Source organism: Dendrobates tinctorius, unplaced genomic scaffold (genome assembly GCF_039654945.1).
Source record: "Dendrobates tinctorius isolate UK_male_01 unplaced genomic scaffold, ASM3965494v1 ptg000081l, whole genome shotgun sequence".
In the NCBI taxonomy this organism is placed as follows: Eukaryota; Metazoa; Chordata; class Amphibia; order Anura; family Dendrobatidae; genus Dendrobates; species Dendrobates tinctorius.
Window position 1 is genome coordinate 13,379,698 of NW_027361749.1, and position 24,265 is coordinate 13,403,962.

At 43.4% G+C, this 24,265-nt stretch overlaps 1 protein-coding gene across 2 annotated transcripts in view; it reads right to left on the reverse strand.

Annotated features, from left to right (window-relative positions):
• Positions 1–24,265, reverse strand: part of PRKDC (protein kinase, DNA-activated, catalytic subunit) — a 503,687-nt gene that overhangs the window by 229,931 nt on the left and 249,491 nt on the right. For both annotated transcript variants that reach the window (XM_073583775.1, XM_073583776.1), the window contains exons 43-46: positions 23,222–23,390; positions 22,420–22,485; positions 12,480–12,552; positions 8,542–8,690 (exon numbers count right to left, since the gene is read on the reverse strand). In XM_073583775.1, the coding sequence (XP_073439876.1) occupies positions 8,542–8,690; positions 12,480–12,552; positions 22,420–22,485; positions 23,222–23,390 (457 nt within the window). The remainder of the gene's footprint in view (positions 1–8,541; positions 8,691–12,479; positions 12,553–22,419; positions 22,486–23,221; positions 23,391–24,265) is intronic.

The window sequence follows — 24,265 nt, forward strand, 5'->3', positions numbered from 1 at the left end:
TTGAGGGAAGGCAAAAGTATCTTGGAGGACACAGAAAAAAAATATAAATAAGGAGGTAAGCACTTGTAGAGGAATGTACAGAATAGCTGTGACGGTACATGGAAAAAAGTGAAGACGGCAGTAACCTGGATACACACAGAGCTCACATCCGTCCTATGCTACTAGGAAGGACACTACCACAAATGAAAAATCTGAAGCCTGAATCAAGTTGCAAATTTTGCATATAAGGGGGTCTGAAAACGAATGTAGGAATGAGATGAAATCCGGAGGTGTCTCAAATATAACTCAGTTCTGCTATATAGATCTGCAAGGAGGGGAGGGCACATTTTTTTCTCCCGTTTGTGTTTGCCCGATTTTGATCAATCAACATCACACAATGGAAGAAGATCCCGCCACCGGCGACAAGTATCTACTAATGCCCAGCTGATCTTTACAGAGAATCTGTCAGTAGGATCTTGCCATTTATTCCGAGAGCAGCATAATGTAGGAGCAGACAGTCTGTTTCTAAGAATGTGTCATTTACTGGGCTGTGTGCTGTAGTTTCAATACAATTAGTGTTTTATCAGCAGAAGATTATCACTAGAGGACTACGGCTCCTTTGCGCGGCAGTCCAGCTAATCTGTTTAACCCCACCCCCACCACTGATTGGCAGCTTCCCGACAATGTACACAGGAAGCTACCAGTCAGGGGTGTGAGCAGGGTTATACAGAGCTCAGAAGTCTTCAGTCTATTACATCAAGGTCAGATAAAATAGAGAGTCTATCAAAACGGAACCATGCAGCCCAGTAAAGTGATAAATTGCTGGAATCAGGGTCTCTGTCTTTACATTGTGCTGCTATCAGATTTCATAGCAAAAAACTACTGACAGATTTCCTTTAACATAAATTATAACCTAAACTTTACAAGCTGATATCTCCACACAGGAAAGGGAAAATTTACTAGCTGTGCAGCCACTATGCCATGATGTGGCCAGTTTAAGACTGGTTTCACATTAGCGTTTTTTAGAGCAGCGCGTCCATGCGCCCCTATGTTTAACATGGCGGGCGCATGGTCTAGCGTTTGCACGCGTTTGTATGCGTTTTCGTGGGCATGCTTTTTTTTGTAGTGTGCGCCTAGGCGCGCCGGACGCAACATGTTGCATTTTTGGGTCCGTCCAACGCCCGTCAAATCAACATATGCGCACGTTTGAGCACAGAATGCAACAAAATAACACATTACATGGACATGCGCACACCTGCGTTTGAAATCGCTTGCGTTTTAAAAGTTAACATGGCTAGAAACTGGTTAAAACGCATGTGCCTAAAAAACGCAAACGCATGCAAAACGCATGATGCGTTTTTTGCATGCGTTTCTATTGCGCACGAAGCGCATTTCTTCTTGTGTAGAGCAAGACAGGGAGGGGGGAGCAGGTGAATAAGCCCCGCCCATCGGACCGGACCGTTGCAGTTTACATACATCTGAACCGTTATAAAAAAGGTATTTATGCATGAAAGGTGCGTTGTCAGGGGGAAGCAAAGTACTAAGAGAATCCTTATGTGACACACAATTGAATATCATTATATGATATCTCAAAAAAGGGTGACAGATTCCCTTTAACCCCTTAACGACCAGGGGTATTTTTGGTTTTGCATTTTCATTTTTCCCTCCCCTTCTTTCCAGAGCCATAACTTTTTTATTTTTCCGTCTATACGGCCTTGTGAGTGCTTAATTTTTGCGGGACGAGTTGTACTTTTAAATGACACCATTGGTTTTATCATGTCGTGTACTCGAAAACGGGAAAAAAATTCCAAGTGCGGTGAAATTGCCAAAAAAGTGCAATCCCACACTTGTTTTTTGCTTGGCTTTTTTGCTAAGTTCACTAGATGCTAAAACTGACCTGCCATTATGATTCTCCAGGTCATTACAAGTTCATAGACACCGAACATGTCTATGTCCTCTTTTATCTAAGTGGTGAAAATAAATTCCAAAGTTTTGCTAAAAAAAAAAAAAAAAAATTGCGCAATTTTCCGAGACCCATAGCGTCTCCATTTTTCATGATCTGGGGTTGGGTGAGGGCTTATTTTTTCCGTGCCGAGCTGTCGTTTTTAATGATACCAAGTTTGCGCAGATACGTTCTTTTGATCGCCCGTTGGCGACCAAAGAAACGTAATTCTGGCGTTTTGAATTTTTTTCTCGCTACGCCGTTTAGCGATCGGGTTAATGCTTTTTTTTTTATTGACAGATCGGGCGATTCTGAACGCGGCGATACCCAATATGTGTATGAGGGATTTTTTTTTTACTGTTTTATTTTGATTGGGGCGAAAGGGGGGTGATTTGAACTTTTAGGTTTTTCTAATTTTTTTTTTTTTTTTACTTTTGGCATGCTTCAATAGCATGCGCAACCCGATCGGCTCTGCTACATATGGGCGATGAGCAGATCGCCCATATGTAGCAGATTTACTGCTGTGCTTTCAGCGTCGACCACCGGGTGGCGCTGAAAGCCATCAGCCTGGAACAACCATAGAGGTCTCTATGAGACCTCTGGTTGACAAGGCAACATGACGCCGACCCCCGATTACGTGACGGCGATGAGGTCATTTCCGGCCCGGCGTCCGGAAATGCTATTTAAATGCCCGCTGTCAGCTTTGACAGCGGGATTTAACTAGTTAATAGGCGCGGGCGGACGGCGATTCCGCTCGCGCCTATTGCGGGCACATGTCAGCTGTTCATAACAGCTGACATGTCCCGGCTTTGATGTGGGCTCAGCGCCGGGTCCCTCATCAAAGCAGGGGATATGTCTGATGACGGACTGTGTCCGTCATTGGACATTAAGGGGTTAACATGCACATTTTCTTTTTAGATCTTTTCCATTTCTTTTTACCTTGCACCAAATTTTACTGTGAATACCACCATGGTTACTTACCGGTAGCCGGTTTTTCCGGAACCCATGACAGCACCACATGAGAGAGGGATCCGCCCCGCCAGGACAGGAACCTACTGAGACATAAGGGGCGGCACCTCTCCCCCGCTTCAGTTGGGTTACAGAGCATTGAGAGGACTTCCCGGTTAGTTACATGTTTATCCAACACCACAACACTCAAAACACCCTACTAATTGTGCACACCATACAGTGAAAAAGGGGGGGAATGTACGGGTGCTGTCATGGGTTCCGGAAAAACCGGCTACCGGTAAGTAACCATGGTGGTTTTCCCTTCACCCATGACAGCACCACATGAGAGATTTTTGGAGACTCCGAAACACCTTAGGGAGGGACCACCGCTTGCAGCACCCTTCTACCAAAGGTTAAGTCAGCAGAGGAGGATAGATTTAATCTATAGTGCTTAAAGAAGGTTGAAGGTGAGGCCCAGGTAGCGGCCTTACAAATTTGTTCGATTGATACCTCTGCCTTTTCAGCCCAGGAGGTCGCCACGGCTCTGGTGGAATGAGCCTTGATGCCGTCAGGAATCGGTATACCACTAGCTGAATAGGCTACACTAATGGCTTCCCTGATCCATCTAGCAATAGTCCCTTTTGAAACCCCATAGCCTTTCCTGGCACCCTGAAAAGCTACGAATAGGGACTGTGACCTCCTCCACTGGCTAGTGGCAGATATATATTCTACAAGAGCTCTTTTAACATCCAGACTATGGAATTTTTCCTCCCCCAGATTTTTTGGATTTTCGCAAAAGGATGGAAGAACAATTTCCTGACCCCGATGGAAATCTGACACTACCTTGGGCAGATAACTGGGGTCTGTTCTTAACACTACCCTATCCTGAAAGACTTGCGTATAAGGAGGATTTACTGAGAGAGCCTGTAAGTCGCTTATCCTGCGGGCTGATGTGAGGGCTACTAACAGGATCGTTTTTAGGGTCAAAAACTTTAGGGGTAGCTGATGTAATGGCTCATACGGTTCTTTTGTAAGGGCTTCTAACACCAGGTTTAAATCCCAGGGGGCTATTCTAGGTATTGGAATAGGTCTAGCTCTATGGCAGGATTTAATAAATCTGGCTATCCACCTATCTGATGCCAGTTTGCAATTGTAGAGCGCCCCTAGTGCCGACACCTGAACCTTAAGTGTGTTTACTGCTAACCCCATCTGCAACCCAGATTGTAAGAACTCTAGGATGTCACTAATCGGAGGTTCTTTCCCTAACGGCTTACCCAAGAACTGTAGGAACTTATCCCATGTTCTGCCGTAGATGTTAGTAGTCACCGGTTTCCTGCTTTTTTGCAGAGTGGCCACCAGCCCAGGGGAGAACCCCCTATCTATTAAAAGCGACCTTTCAAATTCCACGCCGTCAGATGGAATCCTTTGACCTGAGCGTGTAATATTGGACCCTGAACTAGTAGGTCCGGGATTTCTGGCAGAACCCAAGGATCGGAGAGGGACATCTTCCGTAGCAGAGCGAACCAGGGCCTTTTTGGCCAAAATGGAGCTATTAGAATCACCCTGGCTTGATCGTTTCTGATTTTTCTTACCACAGTCGGGATCAGAGCTACTGGGGGGAACGCGTAAGCCAGTCTGAAGTTCCACTGGATGTGCAATGAGTCCACTGCCCATGGGTTTTCCCTTGGGTTTAGAGAGCAGAACCTTTCTGTTTGCCTGTTGTGCTTGTTTGCAAAGAGGTCTATCACCGGTTCCCCCCAAAGCTGAATTAACTTTTGAAAAATGGATCGGTTTAGTGCCCATTCTCCTTGCCTCAGGGTATTGCGACTCAGGAAATCTGCCTCTATGTTTTCTGCCCCTTTTATGTGTAGGGCTGTCACGGAGTGTAGGTGATCCTCTGCCCTGCTCAGAATGTTTGTTGCTGCTTCCATTAAGGAGTGTGATCTTGTCCCTCCTTGGTGGTTGATGTATGCCACTGCTACCTTGTTGTCTGACATGATGCGTACATCTTGACCCTGGAGTAGCGGAATGAAGTGGTTTAGGGCCTTGCCCACTGCCCACAGTTCTCTCAGGTTGGAGGATGCCTTCCTTTCTTGAGGTGTCCAGGAACCCTGACCTATGAGGCCCCTTAGGTGTGCCCCCCACCCCGAGGAGCTTGCATCTGTTAAAATTATATCTGTCGCCTGTCTGTCCCATGGTATTCCTAAGGTCAGATTTGTCTCGTTCAACCACCAGTTGAGAGAGTCTCTGTTTTTTAAGGAAAGCTCCAGCTTTCCTTCCAAACGCCCTCTTAGCGATCTTTGTGCTCTTAGTATCTCCCTCTGGAGTTGCCGGGTGTGAAACTGAGCCCACCTGACCGCCGGAATACAGGATGTTAGGGTACCTAGCAGGGACATTGCTTTTCTTAATGTCATACATGGTTGGTTTCGGCCCGCCAAGGCCAGATTTTGCACCTTCTCTATCTTGGACTCTGGGAGCAGACACTCTTGCCTTTCTGAGTCCAGTATAAATCCTAGGAAGGTCTGTTTCTTTAGGGGTTGTAATTTTGATTTTTTGAAATTGACTATCCACCCTAACTCTTGCAAGGTGTTGATCACCTGAGTCAGCTGTGCTGTACAGTGGTCCTCTGAACTGCCCACTATAAGAAAATCGTCCAGGTATGGTATTATGACCGTATCGTGAATCCGGAGAAAGGCTGTCACTTCCGCTATGACCTTGGTGAAGACCCTCGGGGCTATGGATATGCCAAACGGAAGAGCCCTGAACTGAAAGTGCCTTAGTGTGCCCTGAATATAAAGCGCTACCCTCAGGTATTTCTGGTAATCTGGATGGATAGGGATGTGGTAATACGCATCCTTTAAATCGACTACGGCCATGAAGCAATCTTGATGTAGCAGCTTCACTGCCGTAGTTACTGATTCCATCTTGAAGGTCGGGTTCTTTATCCATAGATTGAGGCGTCTGAGATTTATGATTGTCCTGAATGACTGATCCGGTTTTTTTATTAGGAAAAGGGGCGAATAAAACCCCTTTCCTTCCTGTAAGCGTGGCACCTCGGACAGTACCCGCTTGTCTATCAGGCTCAGGATTTCTGTTTCTAAGGCCAGTTGTTCTTCGGTCATCTTCCTGATAGGTGTGATGACGACCACGGATTTTGGCTGACGAATAAAGGGGATTTTCAGGCCTTCTTTTAGGATGCTCAGAATCCAGGTGTTGGAGGAGATCTTTTCCCAGGCCTGGAAAAAGAGTGCCAATCTCGCTCCTACTGGAATACTGGCGTCACTGTGGTGACTTTTTGGAGGTGGAGGTGCCTCCACCAAACATAAACCCTGATTCTTTCTTCTTTTTATCCTCCCATCTTCTCCTGTCAGCGGGAGGACGTCCTCTATTGAATCTTCCCCTCCGAAAGGGCTGTCTCCTCTGATCCATAGGGAATCTGGGGAAGCCTTTTTTCTTATCGCCTGCTTTCTCCAGAATATCGTCCAAGTTTTTGCCGAACAGGAATCGGCCATCGCAGGGGAGAGAGCACAATTTGGCCTTGGACTGAAGGTCACCCGGACAGCCTTTAAGCCATAACGCGCGTCTAGCAGCATTTGATAGTGACGCTGCTCTGGCTGTTAATCGCATAGAGTCCGCCGAGGTATCTGCCAGAAAAGCCGCTGCCCCGTGCAAGAGATACATGTCTGATAAGATCTTCTCTCTTGGGACCCTTGACGCCAGCTTCTCTTCTAACTGCTGCAGCCAGATCATGAGGGAGCGTGCCGTGCAGGTGCCCGCTATCGCCGGCTTAAGACCTCCTGCTGTTGCTTCCCATGCGTGCCTCAAATATGAGTCCGCTTTTTTGTCTAGCGGGTCTCTAAGAACCCCTGCGTCTTCCAAGGGCAGGGCCGACCTTTTGGAAGACCTGGACACCGCTGCATCTATTTTTGGGACTTTGTCCCATATTTCCGTATCCTTGTATTCAAAGGGGTATCGCCTCTTAGAAGCGGATGGAAGGGCCCCCGATTTTTCAGGCTTTTTCCACTCCTTCTCAATAAGCGCCTGGATTTTCGCGTTTACTGGAAAGGTTCGTTTTTTCCTCTCCTGAAGCCCCCCAAACATGACGTCCTCTAGGGTTTTGGCCGCCCTTTCTTCCTGTAGGCCCATTGTGGTTCTAATGGCCTTTAGGAGGGCATCTGTATCTTCTACAGGGAAACATGGCTTACCCCCTGTGTCACTATCTGAGGAGTCTGAGGAGGATGATTTTTCCGCCTGAGATGATACTGATGCGGAATCTGTGGGGGAACTAGGGAAATCCTTCCTGCTTTTTTTCCCTTTTTTCAATAAGGACTTAATTGAGCCTTCCATTTCTGACCTGAGGGCAGATATTAGATTGGCTGCGAAACTAGGCGCTTCCTCCGCCATAGTTCGCTGAATGCACGAAGCACAGAGATCTTTTTGCCAGTCTCTTGCTAGGGGAGATTTACATATAGCACAATCCCTATTGTTCTTCTTGCTTCCTGCTTTTCTGGGCCTTTCCTACAGGGTGAAGCATACAATAGAAAAACCCCCTATTAATATACTGCTGACATTCACGAAGATCACTCACCACCCGTAATCAAGGGTACCGGATTTGGAGGCTGCGTCGGAGCACCTGACCCGCGCTCTTTGGACCTTGAGGAGTGCCCCGACCTGCGGCTGGGGCGACTGCTGCTTGAATGGCTTCCATGCTTTCTGCCAGAGGGCTGTGAGGGAGGCAGGGACGCTGAACGTTCCTGCTCGGACTCCATCTTGCACCGCCGATCTACCGCTGTCTTCCCCTTTTAATTTGCATGCCTCCGCCTGGTGAGCGTCTTCCTCCCCTCCCCCCTGCGACCGCCGGCCCAGCGCTTCAGAAAGCCGGCCGGCGTCGCACCCGGCGCCATTACACCGTCGCCTTCTGCTGACGTCAGCCGGCGCACCCAGCATTCCAAGCGCCGCTGACGTCAGCGGCCGGAAGACGCCAGCGTCTCTCCCCTGCCACGGGGATCGAGATGCGGCGTGCGCGAGGGGAGGGCGGCGCGGTGGGGGCTTCCCGGAGCCACCGGGATCCCATCCACGCCCGCACGAACCCGGAGCCACAGGGACCCCGGGGACTGCGCTTCCAGGACCCGACGGCCGGCGCTACAGGTAAGCTACCTGTTCTTCCCGCGCCGGGACGGGCCTGGGTCTTCTTTCTCTTCGCCCATGACAGGCACCGCCACAGTGGGATTCCTTCCAGGACAGGAACCCAACTGTAACCCAACTGAAGCGGGGGAGAGGTGCCGCCCCTTATGTCTCAGTAGGTTCCTGTCCTGGCGGGGCGGATCCCTCTCTCATGTGGTGCTGTCATGGGTGAAGGGAAAAACCAACATTTTTTGCCATATTTTCTCAACACGATCATTAAAAAAATATATGCTGCGAATTAAAATAATCATTTTAAAAATTATCGCTCTCATCATCACATCATCCTGCACTGCTGACAACAAGGACAGTCCATGCACACAGAACCAACATATTACAGGTCATGAGAAGTGCGAGAAGCCGGTCTACACAGGATATTAAACGAGTGCCGATCAGCTTCTACGTATCAACATGAATGTCGTATAACGGCCGCCATTGCCCACTGAAAGCGCAGCCCAAGTCACATAAGGATACAGAATTTTCTCCAATACCTGTGTTCTTCTGCTTCTCGGAGTCTTTACCGGGGCCTGGGAACTGGAAGAAAAACTCTGAACTCCGGTTGAGAAGTCAAACTGGCTCATTTCTTCACTTAGACTGCTATCTGCCATGTAAGACTGGGAAGACAAATACTGGGGCTCATCTTTAATGGAAAAAAATACAGAAAAAAAGTTACATTCCATACACCCCAGGGCCATAAAGTCTTATCAAAAAGAACGTCCACAAAAAATAAAAACATGATGCTTTATGAACACACACTGAACTGTTCGCATTTCAAGGAGCCGCTGCAATTTCAGATTTTATTTTTAACTAGCTGAAGAGCCCGGCGCTGCCCGGGAATAGTAACTAACTGTGGTTAGTTATAGCAAATTATAATTATCCTCCATCCCATAGTCCTGTGCCCATATACCCATCATACATATACACGATCCCATAGGCCCGTGCCCATATACCCATCATACATATCCTCCATCCCATAGTCCCATGCCCATATACCCATCATACATATTCTCCATCCCATAGTCCCGTGCCAATATACCCATCATACATATTCGCCATCCCATAGTCCCATGCCCATATACCCATCACACATATTCTCCATCCCATAGTCCCATGCCCATATACCCATCATACATATTCTCCATCCCATAGTCCCATGCCCATATACCCATCATACATATTCGTCATCCCATGGTCGAGTGCCCATATACCCATCACACATCCTTCATCTCATAGTCCCATGCCCATATACCCATCATACATATCCTCCATCCCATATTCCCGTGCCCATATTCCCATCACACATCCTCCATCCCATAGTCCCGTGCCCATATACATATCCGCCATCCCATAGTCCCGTGCCCATGAACATATCCGCCATCCCATAGTCCCGTGCCCATATACCCATCACACATCCTCCATCCCATAGGCCCGTGCCCACATACCCATCACACATCCTCCATCCCATAGGCCCGTGCCCATATACCCATCATACATATCCTCCATCCCATAGTCCCATGCCCATATACCCATCATACATATCCTCCATCCCATAGTCCCATGCCCATATACCCATCATACATATCCACGATCCCATTGGCCCGTGCCCATATACCCATCATACATATCCACGATCCCATTGGCCCGTGCCCATATACCCATCATACATATCCTCCATCCCATAGTCCCGTGCCCATATACCCATCATACATATCCACGATCCCATTGGCCCGTGCCCATATACCCATCATACATATCCTCCATCCCATAGTCCTGTGCCCATATACCCATCATACATATCCTTCATCCCATAGTCCTATGCCCATTGTACACTTGGATCTCTCTAGCTATTGTATGTCAATAAAAGAATTTTTTCACATGGACATTCTGCTGTTGTGTGCATGTTATCCTGTGTCTCTTTTCTCCCTTTTTTTCATTTAATCTACTTGGCACAGTGTTGCACCCAGTTATCATATTCATGTCATATTTTCCGTTGTGCCCACCTATATACATATATAGCTTCTTTCATGGCCTCATGCTGGAGCTGTGTGTGAGCTGCGTCATCACTGTGGGTGCGTTCCAGAGGATCTCAGTATGTGAATAAGCCTACGGCTGATTTTTCTGCACAATCACAGCCTCTGCTTACACAGTCAATGTACACTAAGAGCTATATATTTGCTGAGAGACAGATAACAGGCTCACGGTGAGGACGTCGGCCACAGATACAAGCCATCTTGAGCTCCAAGCCGTAATAACCATTAAAAGATGAAGGTAACGTCAAACCTAAAAGTCAATAATGAGCAAATATATTGGTATTCCCAGAATTTAAAAGAGAATAATTAATCAATGAGGGGCCAACCATTGGGACTCCGAATTACTCTGAGAATGGGGCTTTGCGGTGCCGGAGCGAAGGTGCCTCTACTTGGCAAATGCTCAATTCATTGTCTATGGGACTTTTAGGAATAATCTAAACCTGTACTCTGCCTTGTCCAGCAGTCACATAGACCGTGAAAACGAAGAAGAGAGTAGAACTATTCTATGGTAGTGTATAGCTTTCAATGCTGGGAATACCTCTTAAACCACCTGCGTGTCATGGTGAACGGAGGAGAGGGGGGACGCATATATCACTAATTGTAAAGTTCTAGTGTAGAATAGGGAGGCAACAGATGTCGTGTTAGTGATTCTCTACACCAAGTACATTATGTATACTATATGCACATTAAGCTTTCTTATAAACACAAACAGCTCAGCTACATCAATCCACACCCACAGCTCAGCAGCATACTGTAAGCACACACAAAATTCAGCTACATAAACACTACCACAGCTCAGCAAAAAAGATACACAAAGCTCAGCTACATAAATACTACCACAGCTCAGCAACAAAGACACACAAAGCTCAGCTACATAAACACTACCACAGCTCAGCTACATAAACACCACAGCTCAGCTATATAAACACTACCACAGCACAGCTACATAAACAGACAGAGCTCAGCAATATAAACACAAAGTTCAACTACATAAACAAACACAGAGCTCAGCTACATACCCACACAGAGCTCAGCAACATATACACACACAGAGCTCAGGTACATACCCACACAGAGCTCAGCAACATATACACACACAGAGCTCAGGTACATACCCACACAAAGTTCAGCAACATATACACACAGAGCTCAGCAACATATAAACACAAATCTCAGCTACATATAGACACCCAGAGCTTAGTACATATACACGCATAGCTCAGCTACATATACACACACACACAGCTCAGCTACATATACACACACAGAGCTCAGCTACATATACACAAACACACAGAGCTCAGCTACATAAACACACACATAGTTCAGCTACATTAAAACACACAGAGATCAGCTAAATATACACAAACAAAGCTCAGCTACATATACACACATAGCTCAGGTACATAAACACACACAGGGCTCAGCTACATAAATATACGCAGTGCTCACCTACATAAACACAAGCAGAGCTCAGCTACATAAATATACGCAGTGCTCCGCTACATAAATATACGCAGTGCTCCGCTACATAAACACACACAGAGCTCAGTTACATATACACATGCAGAGCTCAAATATACGCAGTGCTCAGCTACATAAACACAAGCAGAGCTCAGTTACATATACACTTGCAGAGCTCAAATATACGCAGTGCTCAGCTACATAAACACAAGCAGAGCTCAGTTACATATACACATGCAGAGCTCAAATATACGCAGTGCTCAGCTACATAAACACAAGCAGAGCTCAGCTACATAAATATACGCAGTGCTCAGCTACATAAACACACACAGAGCTCAGTTACATATACACATGCAGAGCTCAAATATACGCAGTGCTCAGCTACATAAACACAAGCAGAGCTCAGTTACATATACACATGCAGAGCTCAAATATACGCAGTGCTCAGCTACATAAACACAAGCAGAGCTCAGCTACATAAATATACGCAGTGCTCAGCTACATAAACACAATCAGAGCTCAGCTACGTATCACAATTTTCACTCACAGCAAACAGAGTGTGAGTCTTACTAGACACAGTTTGTTAATATGTGTCATATTTATGGGATCTCTCCTGTCACGCGACTTTTTGTATAAGTAAAAGCCCCCAGTTTTAAAAAGATACTGATGTACTTGCAAACCAAAGAATAATAATGTTCTAGATTAAAACTCACAATGAATTTATGGTGAACACTAAGGTAAAATTTGGTAGAGAAATAGCACAAGTCTACTTTACCCTTAATAAACATTTTTTTGGTTTCTTTGAAACTCAATGCTTACAGATAAAGCCTAAGAAAAACCAACAAGGAATGTAAGTCCCATTGGGATTTGCATGTATGCCACTTCCTATACAATAGATAAAATATTTAATAAAAATGTACATAAAATCCAAACACCTGAATCCTCATTTGCGTCCTCTCTTGCTTTCTTGCGTATAGAAAGATACTTTTTCTTTCGTTCCATTGGCACCTATAAAACAGAACCGAAAAAAATAAAGGTAACCCATCCAAAACTTTTACTAAGAACATGATTGTGTTTAACCTGCATTAGAGTATTGCCCGCCATTCAAACATACAAGGAAATGTTCCTGGATTATGAATAAGGTTTGCACCACTGTAGCCAATGCTGCTCTATTCTCCCTACTCAGGTTATTGTTGTCAGCTTACCAAAGATGAAAGACATGCAATTAGAATGACAAACGACAATGGTGTTTTTGGTATTTAATTTACTTAGTCAATATTACTCTGTGCTACTTCAATCCTGACTGCATATGTCAATAATGTCTACTTTAAAAGGGGCAAACAGGATAAGGATAGTTAAATCAAAGATCATCTACTAGCAACTAAAACCTTTTATCCACCTTGGTGTAATACTTTGAAAACGTCATTTTCCTCACAAAACCATGCAAATCCCCATATTTCTTCATGGAATCACCACAAAGACTTGATGCGGAGATCAGGTCTCTGAAGAGATATCATCACTCCCAGGACTCCTCGTTCTTCTTTATGCTGAAGATAGTTCTTAATGACAGTGACTTCATGACTGGGATTGTTGTCCTGCTATAGAATACATTTGGAGCTCCTATATCATACAGAGTCATTACAAACAGAGTGATCTATTTCAAGTGTTTATTTCTGTTAATGTTGATGATCATGGCTTACAGCCAATGAAACCACAGAAGTCATTATCTCAGTAAATTAGAATAATTTATAACACGACGTTGAAAAAATGATTTTAAAATCCAAAATGTTGGCCTACTGAAGTGTATGGTCAGTAAGTGCACTGAGTACTTGGTTGGGGCTGATTTTGCATCAATTACTGCATCAATGGGGAGTGGAATGGAGGCGATCAGCCTGTGGCACTGCTGAGGTGTTATGGAAGCCCAGATTGCTTTGATAGCAGCCTTCAGCTCGTCTGCATTGTTGGGTCTGGTGTCTCATCTTCTTCTTGGCAATACCCCATAGATTCTCTATGGGGTTATGGTCAGTTGAGTTTGCTGGCCAATCAAACACAGTGATACTGTTGTTTTTAAACCAGATATTGGTACTTTTGGCAGTGTGGACAGGTGCCAAGTCCTGCTGGAGAATGAAATTTCCATCTCTAAACAGCTTGTTGGCAGAGGGAAGCAAGAAGTGCTCTAAAATTTCCTGGTAGACGGCTGCGCTGACTTTGGTCTTGATAAAATACAGTGGACCTACACCAGCAGATGACATGGCTCCCCAAACCATCACTGATTGTGCAAACCTCATACTAGACCTCAAGCAGCTTGGATTGTGGCCTCTCCACTCTTCCTCCAGACTCTGGGAGCTTGATTTCCCAATGAAATGTAAAATTTACTTTCATCTGAAAACACCTTGGGCCACTGAACAACAGTCCAGTTCTTTTTCTCCCTGGTCCAGGTAAGACGCTTCTGGCTTTGTCTATTGGTCATGAGTGGCTTGACACAAGGAATGTGACACTTGTAGCCCATGTCCTGGATACATCTGTGTGTGATGGCTCTTGAAGCAATGACTCCAGCAGCAGTCCACCCCTTATGAAATCTCCCTCAAATTTTGAATGGCCTTTCCTTAACAATTCTTTCAAGGCTGCGGCTATCCCGGTTACTTGTGCACCTTTTTCTACCACACATTTTCGTTCCACTCAACTTTCCATTAACATGTTTGGATACAGCACTCTGTGAACAGACAGCTTCTGTAGCAATGACCTTTTGTGGCTTACCCTCCTTGTGGAGTGTCAATGACTGCCTTCTGGACATCTGTCAGAAGTCAGCAGTCATCCCCATGATTGTGGGGACTACTGAAACAGATTAAGGAACATTTTTAAACACTTAGGAAGCCTTTGCAGGTGTTTTTTGTTAATTATTCTAATTTACTAAGATAATGACTTTTGCTTTTTCATTGGCTGTAAGCCATAATCATCAACATTAATAGAAATAAACACTTGAAATAGATCACTCTGTTTGTAATAACTCTATAGAATATATGAGTTTCACTTTTTGTATTGAAGAACTGAAATAAATTAACTTTTTGATGATATACTAATTTAGTGAGAAGCACCTGTATCTGCCTGTATTTCTCAGCATTGAGGACACCATAAATCCTGACCAAATCCCCAACTTACTTTTCTGAAACACAGCCACAAACATGTTAGGAACGTCTAGCACTCACTCTTGTCTGCAGACATTCATTAATGTAATGATCTCCGATGGCCAACAAATTGCCTTCTGCTACAGACAAATATTTCACATTTACAGATCACCTGGCTCCATTTTTCTAGACCGCAGTTCCCATGATTTCGGGCACTTTGACTCCATGTTAAATGTATGGCTTTTGGCAACAATTTTTTCCATGAAGACCACTTTTAGCTGAACTTCTATGAACAGAACATGAGTGCATCCCACTGGTCACTACAAGTTTTCAGTGGATGTCCCTGCTGGACATGTTCTGACTTCAAGTAAGTAAGCCTGATGTGTCTTTCATCTGCTGCACTATTTTGTCCTTGGCTGACCACTGCGTCTACGTTCCTCAATGCAAAGAAATACAAGCAGATACCTATCAATCATGCCATACCATAGGCGAGGCACCTGAATGCCTCCAAATTTTTTTCTGCAGCAAGACACCAACCCCAAATATACAGCCAATGTCAACAGCTATCTTCAGTGCAAAGAAGAACAAGGAGACCTGGAAGTGATAATATGGCTCCACAGAGCCCTGATCTCATTAAGTACACTACCGTTCAAAAGTTTGGGGTCACACAGACAATTTTGTGTTTTCCATGAAAACTCATACTTATATTAATCAAATGAGTTGCCAAATGAATTTAAAATCTAGAACAGACATTGACAAGGTTCGAAAAAAAGATTTTTATTTGAAATAATTTTCTCTTTCAAACTTTGCTTTCGTCCAAGAATGCTCCCTTTGCAGCAATTACAGCATTGAAGACCTTTGGCATTCTAGCAGTTAATTTGCTGAGGTAATCTGGAGAAATTTCACTCCATGCTTCCAGAAGCCTCTCCCACAAGTTGGTTTGGCTTGATGGGCACTTTTTGCATACAATACGGTCAAGCTGCTTCCACAACAGCTCAGTGGGGTTGAGATCTGGTGACTGTGCTGGTCACTCCATTACAGATAGAATACCAGCTGCCTGCTTCTTCCCTAAATAGTTCTTGCATAATTTGGAGGTGTGCATTGGGTCATTGTCCTGTTGTTGGATGAAATTGGCTCCAATCAAGCGCTGTCCACAACCTTCCTTATTCAAAATCCCTTTTACCTTGTACAAATCTCCCACTTTACCAGCACCAAAGCAACCCCAGACCATCACATTACCTCCACCATGCTTGACAGATGGGGTCAGGCACTCTTCCAGCATGTTTTCAGTTGTTCTGCGTCACACAAATGTTCTTCTGTGTGATCCAAACACCTCAATCTTGGATTCGTCTGTCCATAACACTTTTTTCCAATCTACCTCTGTCCAATGTCTGTGTTCTTTTGCCCATATTAATATTTTCCCTTTATTAACCAGTCTCAGATATGGCTTTTTCTTTGCCACTGTGCCCTGAAGGCCAGCATCCCGGAGTCGCCGCTTCACTGTAGACACTGGCGTTTTGCGTTACTATTTAATGAAGCTGCCAGTTGAGGACCTGTGAGGCGTCAATTTCTCAAACTACAGACTCTAATGTACTTATATTGTTGCTCAGTTGTGTAGCGGGGCCTCCCACTTGTCTTTCTACTCTGGTTAGAGCCTCATTGTGCTGTCCTCTGACAGGAGTAGTACACACTGTTGTAGGAAATCAGTTTCTTGGCAATTTCTCGCATGGAATAGGTTTCATTTCTAAGAATAAGAATAGACTGTCGAGTTTCACATGAAAGTTCTTTTTTTCTGGCCATTTCGAGAGTTTAATGGAACCAACAAATGTAATGCTCCAGATTTTCAACTAGCTCAAAGGAAGGTCAGGTTTATAGCTTCTCTAATAAGCCAAACTGTTTTTAGTTGTGCTAACATACTTGCACAAGGGTTTTCAAGGGTATTCTAACCATCCATTAGCCTTCTTACACAGTTAACAAACACAAAGTACCATAAGAACACTGGAGTGATGGTTGCTGGAAATACACCTATGAACATATTGCATTACAAACCAGACATTTGCAGCTAGAATAGTCACTGACCACATTAACAATGTATAGAGTGTATTTCTGAATCATTTAATGTTAGCTTCATTGGAAAAAACTGTGCTTTTCTTTCAAAAATAGGGAAATTTCTAAGTGACCCTAAACATTTGAACGGTAGTGTATGTAGGGGAATATATGAAGACACAAATAGATTTGCGGAATCCTACATCCACAGAAAATCTGAGATTAGATCTCAAAGTTGTTTGGAACAACCTCTCGGCAGAGTTCCTTAGAAAACTGTGTGCAAGGTTACCTAGAGGAACTGATGTTTTGAAGGCAAATATTGATTTATATTTCTCTTGTGTTCATTCAATTTGAATTTTGCTTATTGATAACAATAATCTATTAGAATTTTTATTTCTTGAATGTCTTCTCATTGTGCAGCATTTTTTCCATACCTCTCTAAAACTTATCACAATAATGTAAAGGTGGCATTAACCATGACAAATTGCAGAGGACAATATCCACCAGAATGGACCCCCTGCATACCATCAGAGGAATCTTTATGTCCAGAGCAGCAGGAGATTTTTCCCAGAAGGAGAGTTACAATGGGGAAAAAAAGTATTTAGCCAGCCACCAATTGTGCAAGTTCTCCCACTTAAAAAGATGAGAGAGGCCTGTAATTGACATCATAGGTAGACCACAACTATGAAAGTCAAACTGAGAAAACAAATCCAGAAAATCACCTTGTCTGATTTGGCAAGATTAATTTTGCAAATTATAGTGGAAAATAAGTATTTGGTCACCTAAAAACATGCAAGATTTCTGGCTCTCACAGACCTGCAACTTCTTCTTTAAGAGGTTCCTCTGTCCTCCACTCATTACCTATAGTAATGACACCTGCTTGAACTTCTTATCAGTATAAAAGACACATGTCCACAACCTCAGACAGTCACACTCCAAACTCCACTATGGCGAAGACCAAAGAGCTGTCGAAGGACACGAGAAAAAAAAATTGTAGCCCTGCACCAGGCTGGGAAGACTGAATCTGCAATAGGCAAGCAGCCTGGTGTGATGAAATCAACTGTGGGAGAAATAATAAGAAAATAGAAGACATACAAGACCACTGATAATCTCCCTCAATCTGGGGTTCCATGCAAGATCTCACCACGTGGGGCCAAAATGATCACAAGAATGGTGAGCAAAAATCCCAGAGCTACACGTGGGGACCTAATGAATGACCTGCATAGAGCTGGGACCATAGAATCATAGAATCGTAGAGTTGGAAGGGACCACCTGGGCCATCTGGTCCAACCCCCTGCTCAAAGCAGGATTCGCTAAATCATCCCAGTCAGATGTCTGTCCAGCCTCTGTTTGAAGACTTCCATTGAAGGAGAACTCCCCACTTCTCGTGTCTGCTTGTTCCACTCATTGATCACTGTAACTGTCAAAAAGTTTTTTCTAATATCTAATCTGTGTCTCCTCCCATTCAGTTTCATCCCATTGCTTCTAGACTTTCCTTGTGCAAATGAGAATAAAGTTGATCCTTCTACAATGTGACAGCCCTTTAGATATTTGTAGACAGCTATTAAGTCTCCTCTCAGTCTTCTCTTTTCCAAACTAAACAATCCCAGATCCTGCAACCTTTCCTCATAAGACAGGGTTTGCAGACTGGTCACCATTCTGGTTGGTCTTTTCTGAACTTGCTCCAGTTTGTTGATGTCTTTTTTAAAATGTGGTGCCCAAAACTAGACACAATATTCCAGATGAGGTCTGACCAAAGAGGAGTAGAGGGAAATAATGACTTCACATGATCTAGACTGTATGCTTCTGTTAATACATCCTAGAATTGCATTTGCCTTTTTTGCTGCTGCATCACACTGTTGACTCATATTCAGTCTGTGAGCTATTAGTATACCCAAGTCTTTTTCACATGTGCTGTTGCTTAGGCCTATTCCTCCCATTCTGTATATGCTTTTTTCATTTTTATTGCCCAGATGTAGTACTTTGCATTTTTCCCTGTTAAAAACCATTCTGTTAGTTGCCGCCCACTTCTCCAGTTTATTTATATCTTTTTGAATCCCCTCTCTCTCTTCTCTAGTATTAGCTATCCCTCCTAGCTTTGTGTCATCAGCAAATTTAATCAGTTTACCCTCAATTCCTTCATCTAAATCATTGATAAAGATGTTGAACAATACAGGGCCCAGGACAGAGCCCTGTGGTACCCCACTTGAGACATTCTTCCAACTGGATGTGCAGCCATTTACAACCACTCTTTGGGTCCGATCACTAAGCCAGTTATGAATCCACCTAACAGTTGCCTTTTCCATTCCATACTTAGTCATTTTTTCAATAAGGATTGTATGAGATACTTTGTCAAATGCTTTGCTGAAGTCAAGATATACTATATCTACAGCTTTTCCTTGATCCACCCAATCAGTGATTCCATCATAGAAGGAAATTAAGTTAGTCTGACATGACTTATTAGTTACAAACCCATGCTGACTCTGTTTAATCACTTCATTCTTATCCAGGTACTGACATACATGTTGTTTAATAATTTGTTCAAAGATCTTTCCTGGTATAGAAGTCAGACTCACCGGCCTATAGTTGCCTGGGTCCACCTTCTTCCCCTTTTTGAAGATAGGAACAACATTTGCTCTTCTCCAGTCTTCTGGGACTTCTGTTCTCCAAGAATTTTCAAAGATTATGGAGAGGGGTTCAAAAATTTCTTCTGCTATCTCCTTCAGTACTCTGGGGTGTAATTCATCTGGACCTGGAGACTTGAATTCATTTAGGTTAGCTAAGTGTTTCCTCACTATCTTTCGGTTTATAGATATCCTGGATTCTTCTATTCCCTTAATAGGACAGTGAAGAACAGTTGAGGTTACATTTCCTTTCTGAGAGAAAACAGATGCAAAATAGGAATTTAAAAGTTCGGCCTTCTCAACATCCTGTCTTACCATTTCATCATTTTCATCCTGTAAAAATTCTATAGCATCTTTGACTTTTCTTTTACTTTTGACATATCCCCAAAATCCTTTATTATTGCTTTTGACATCTCTTGCAAGCCTCAATTCATTGTCAGCTTTAGCTAATCTGATTTGTGCCCTGCAGGTTCTGCAGACAGCATTATATTCATCTTTAGATATGCCTCCCTCTTTCCATTTTATAAACATTTTTTTCTTCCTTTTTAGCATGTGCTTGAGTTCTGTGTTCATCCATCCTGGCTTCCTTAAATGCTTCCTATTCTTCCCTCTTTTCGGAATTGTTAAGAATTGTGCTTTGAGAATTTCATTTTTCAAGATTTCCCATCCATCCTGGACATTTTTGTCTTTAAGGATATCCAGCCATTGGATCCCTCCAATTCTCTTTCTGAATCCCTTAAAATCTGCCTTTCTGAAATCTAACCTTGACGTCTGACCAGCATAAACAAAGGCTACCATCAGTAACACACTACACAGCCAGGGACTCAGATCCTGCAGTACCAGACATGTTCCCCTGCTTAAGCCAGTACATGTCCTGGCCCGTGTGAAGATTTCTTGTGAGCATTTGGATTATCCAGAAGAGTACTGGGAGAATGTCATATGGTATGATGAATCCAAAGTAGAACTGTTTGGTAGAATGCCGTTTGGAGACAGAATGCCGAGTTGCATCCAAAGAACACCATACCTACTGTGAAGCATGGGGGTGGCAACATCATGCTTTTGGGGCTGTTTCTCTGCAAAGGGACCAGGTCGACTGATCCGTGTACATGAAAGAATGAATGGGGCCATGTATTGTGAGATTTTGAGTGCAAACGTCCTTCCATCACCAAGGGCATTCAAGATGAAACATGGATGGGTCTTTCAGCATGATAATGATCCCAAGCACACTGCCAGGGCAACAAAGGAGAGGCTTTGTAAGAAGCACATGAAGGTCCCGGAGTGGTCTAGCCAAACTCCATAGAAAGCTTTTGGAGGGATTTGAAAGTCCGTGTTTCCCAGGGACAGGCACAAAACATCATTGCTCTAGAGGAGATCTGCATGAAGAAATGGGCCAACATACCGCCAACTGTGTGTGCCAACCTTGTGAAGACTTACAGAAACAGATAGACCTCTGTCATTGCCAACAAAGGATATTTAACAAAATATTGAGGTGAACTTTTGTTAATGATCAAATACTTATTTTCCACCATAATTTGCAAAATAAATCTTGCCAAATCAGACAAGGTGATTTTCTGGATTTGATTTCTCATTTTGACTCTCATAGTTGTGGTCTATGATGTCAATTATAGGCCTCTCTCCTCTTTTTAAATGGGAGAACTTGCACAATTGGTGGCTGACTTATTAAATTTTTCCCCCACTGTATTTACAGTCAAACTGCGATAACATTTATTAATTAATCACAGTCAGGGCCAGCATTAGGGTAAAAGTGGGGCTCAAATTTGGCAATTGCACAGGTCCCCCCTTCTCCTCTTGGGTCCTCCAACGATTACAGCAGAAACTGCATTAATAATGGCAGTTCTGCATTATCTGTGTACTTTCCAATGTTGAGAGTCCACCAGGTCATCACAATTTGACCAGTCCGGCAACCTACTCAAACCCGGAAGTCTGAGCCCAGAGTGAGAGGCCCGCATATTTCAGTGCAAGTGGCGACGGTCTGAATATACGTTGAGGGTCGGATAGGTTAGGTGAGGAGTGGTGGGGCCGCAGAGGTGAATGGTTAAGGGAGTGTAAGAATTTTTTTTATTTGCTTTTTTAATACTTTGATGGCCTCTTTTACGGCTCAGTTTAGGACTCTTGATAAATCCATGTGTAGCATTCACATTTATAAATGCTGGTAGAGCAGACGAGAGTTCAAACGTGTAAACATGTCATTAGTTCCGCAATGAATGAGGAAAATGCTGCCTCTTCATCGAGTGATTGGATTGTTTATGCCGGAATATAGTTCTCAGCAGCACATCGTCCGATGTAACCTGCAGATATGCTGCTGATAACATGATACTGTGTGGGGATAGATTGGTCTACCAGTGATTGTTCTGTGCCCATCATTCTTCCTCAGCCTGTGGAAAGAGATCGGTAAACACCAAACAACTTAAATATTGTCGATTACACACATTTAACGACATGAATTCAGCACATGTAAATACAACCTAAATATTTCAGTGTGATGGCGCAATATTTTTGCATTAGGGGGCCCACTTTTAACATTTTCCAGGGTCCCAATTTGTCTAAAACTGGCCCTGAACATAGGTTTTATTTGCTTGTAATTTTAGTACTAAGTGATGCTTTGTTTCCCTAAGAACTATCAATATAAAAGAAAAGAACATATTACATTAAATATTAAAATGTCACTGATAAAATGTAGGTAGAAGCAGAGCGTATTCTAAATGTAGAATACACTCTATATATCCATGAAGGAGGCACGGCAGAGCTATGCTGGAAGCCGGGGTATGGAACTGCAACAGGACGGATCAAATGGCAACTCCAGGGTAAAGAGAGTCTGCAAGGGGATCCTGGGGGGGGGGTGATATGTGCAAAATGTGGCAGACTTAAAATGAGGTATGTCACAAATATTTGGGCACATCATCTACGACCACATTGTGATTTGGGGGGAAAAAAAAACCTTTAAGAAATCTCATGCACACACTGGAGAGAATATCGGCATAGTAAGTTGACTGGAGCTATGGATTTGAAACTACCCCAGGTTTCACCATTTACAATAATTTTTGGCCAAATCATCTTACCTCAACTTCAATGGGAAACGAATATTGGCGTTTAAGATCTATGATATTTTCAAGTATGAAGACATTCTAAATGTAAAAGGAAAAAAGAATAAGCGGTTGGATGAACAGGAAACAGAGCTCAAGCATGGTTTACAAAATGTCTACAAATGAACGGCAAAATTGTTAAAAGCAGAATATATGACATGACGTAAAAAGGCAAAGTGGCTTTCAACTATTTTTTATTTTGTTTATAAGTACCGTAAATTTTTTTTGGATCCCGTAATTAAGTTATTTAATTTTTTTAATACAACTTTTGCATCAAAACCTTGCAGATTCAGGATCTCTGCTTTTAGTATCCGCTTAGTACACAATCTGGACTTATATGCAGACGTCTGAGGCTGACTCCTAGGAAGAAAATAACACAATTTGCACAGAAAATCTCTCTCTTTGGTGATGCCAGGATCATCTAGCCCTCTCGGCAAAGCCTGGAACAGAAACATACTGTATACTGCTCCTTTATGCTGATCTAAAAACAGATCCTTACTTGCTAGGCTGTCCCAAATAATGGCGCAAAGCTGCTGCCAATGTGACAAGCAGGTTGTGGCTGCCAGAGTAATGCGGTATTCAAGCTTTTAATTACCGTACTTTGTCTATACCACTTCAACCGAAAATTTGCTTAGGAAATGTGAAAATAGCATTTGGGGTTCTTTCCCCTCATTCCCTCATGTTGCACTTACTCGACACAAATACTTTAATTCATACAAGTTATCCATTGCCGTTGATGTACCCAATCTAATAATTCTAGGCATTTATGGACAATTACCTTTTCTTTCTTTTCGGAAAAGAGAAATCCATGATAGAATTTACTCTCGGTGAAAGTGCATGAGCCAATTGCAATAGCACAGTTATATGCAGCACAATGATACTGTCTCCTCTTCTCCAGTAGTTGGGTTTCCGCAGACATGTTCTCTGTATATGCATCATAACATGATCTGTACACACATAAAATAAAAAAAAAAAAAGTTTCGTAAAGCAGGTAACATTTTAACAATACCTAAAGTAACAGAAAAGGCTGTGATGTGTGTGTATAAATGGAATAAGGTCATTTATGGCCATTATATGACTGAATTTTCACCTGTTTTACCCTCTGCAGGTTCTATTTCTCCATCGCTTCATTGGGGGACACAGGAACCATGGTTCAACCAAAATCCTGTTTTCTAAACTTTACTTGACTTTGACTTCGTGGTTGGAGACTAGCTGTTATATTTCCCATACAGAGCACATTCACACACGATGGATTCCTGCTCTTCTTTTCTTAGGTAGTTCACAGACAGAAGCAGCAGAGGCATGAGGGAAATTATATAGCCGTACTGACCTGTGTAACTGTGAATTCAGCACTGGCATAAGCTAATACACTTACTAAAAAGCTTCAGGATATTGATGTCCTGCCCTGTCCGTAGACAGCAATACGCTGTGTAATGTGACATGTGATATCAGAGACCGGCTGTAGGATTTCAGCCATGTATGTTTGACTTTGACATGTTGCAGTGTTTCAGAGAAGAACACATTTTAAATGCAGGCTGAGGACTGAGTAGCACAGGAGACTAGTCCCTCTGCACATACACAGAGAGGGACACCTGGCAGTCACTGGCAGTGGGCAGAGAGAGAAGCCGTTGAAGACCCATCTGATTGGCAGAGTGTAGGTTTTTCGCAAACAAAGCAGCATATCAGAATAAGGCTGAAATCATGCAGCCAGTGTCTGATTGATGCCACCGGGGACCAGGCAGCATGTATCAGCCGTCATGTTCCCTTTAAGAAAATATAAGCAGTGGTTTGTGAATCACTGTTTATATAAACCTGAAACACA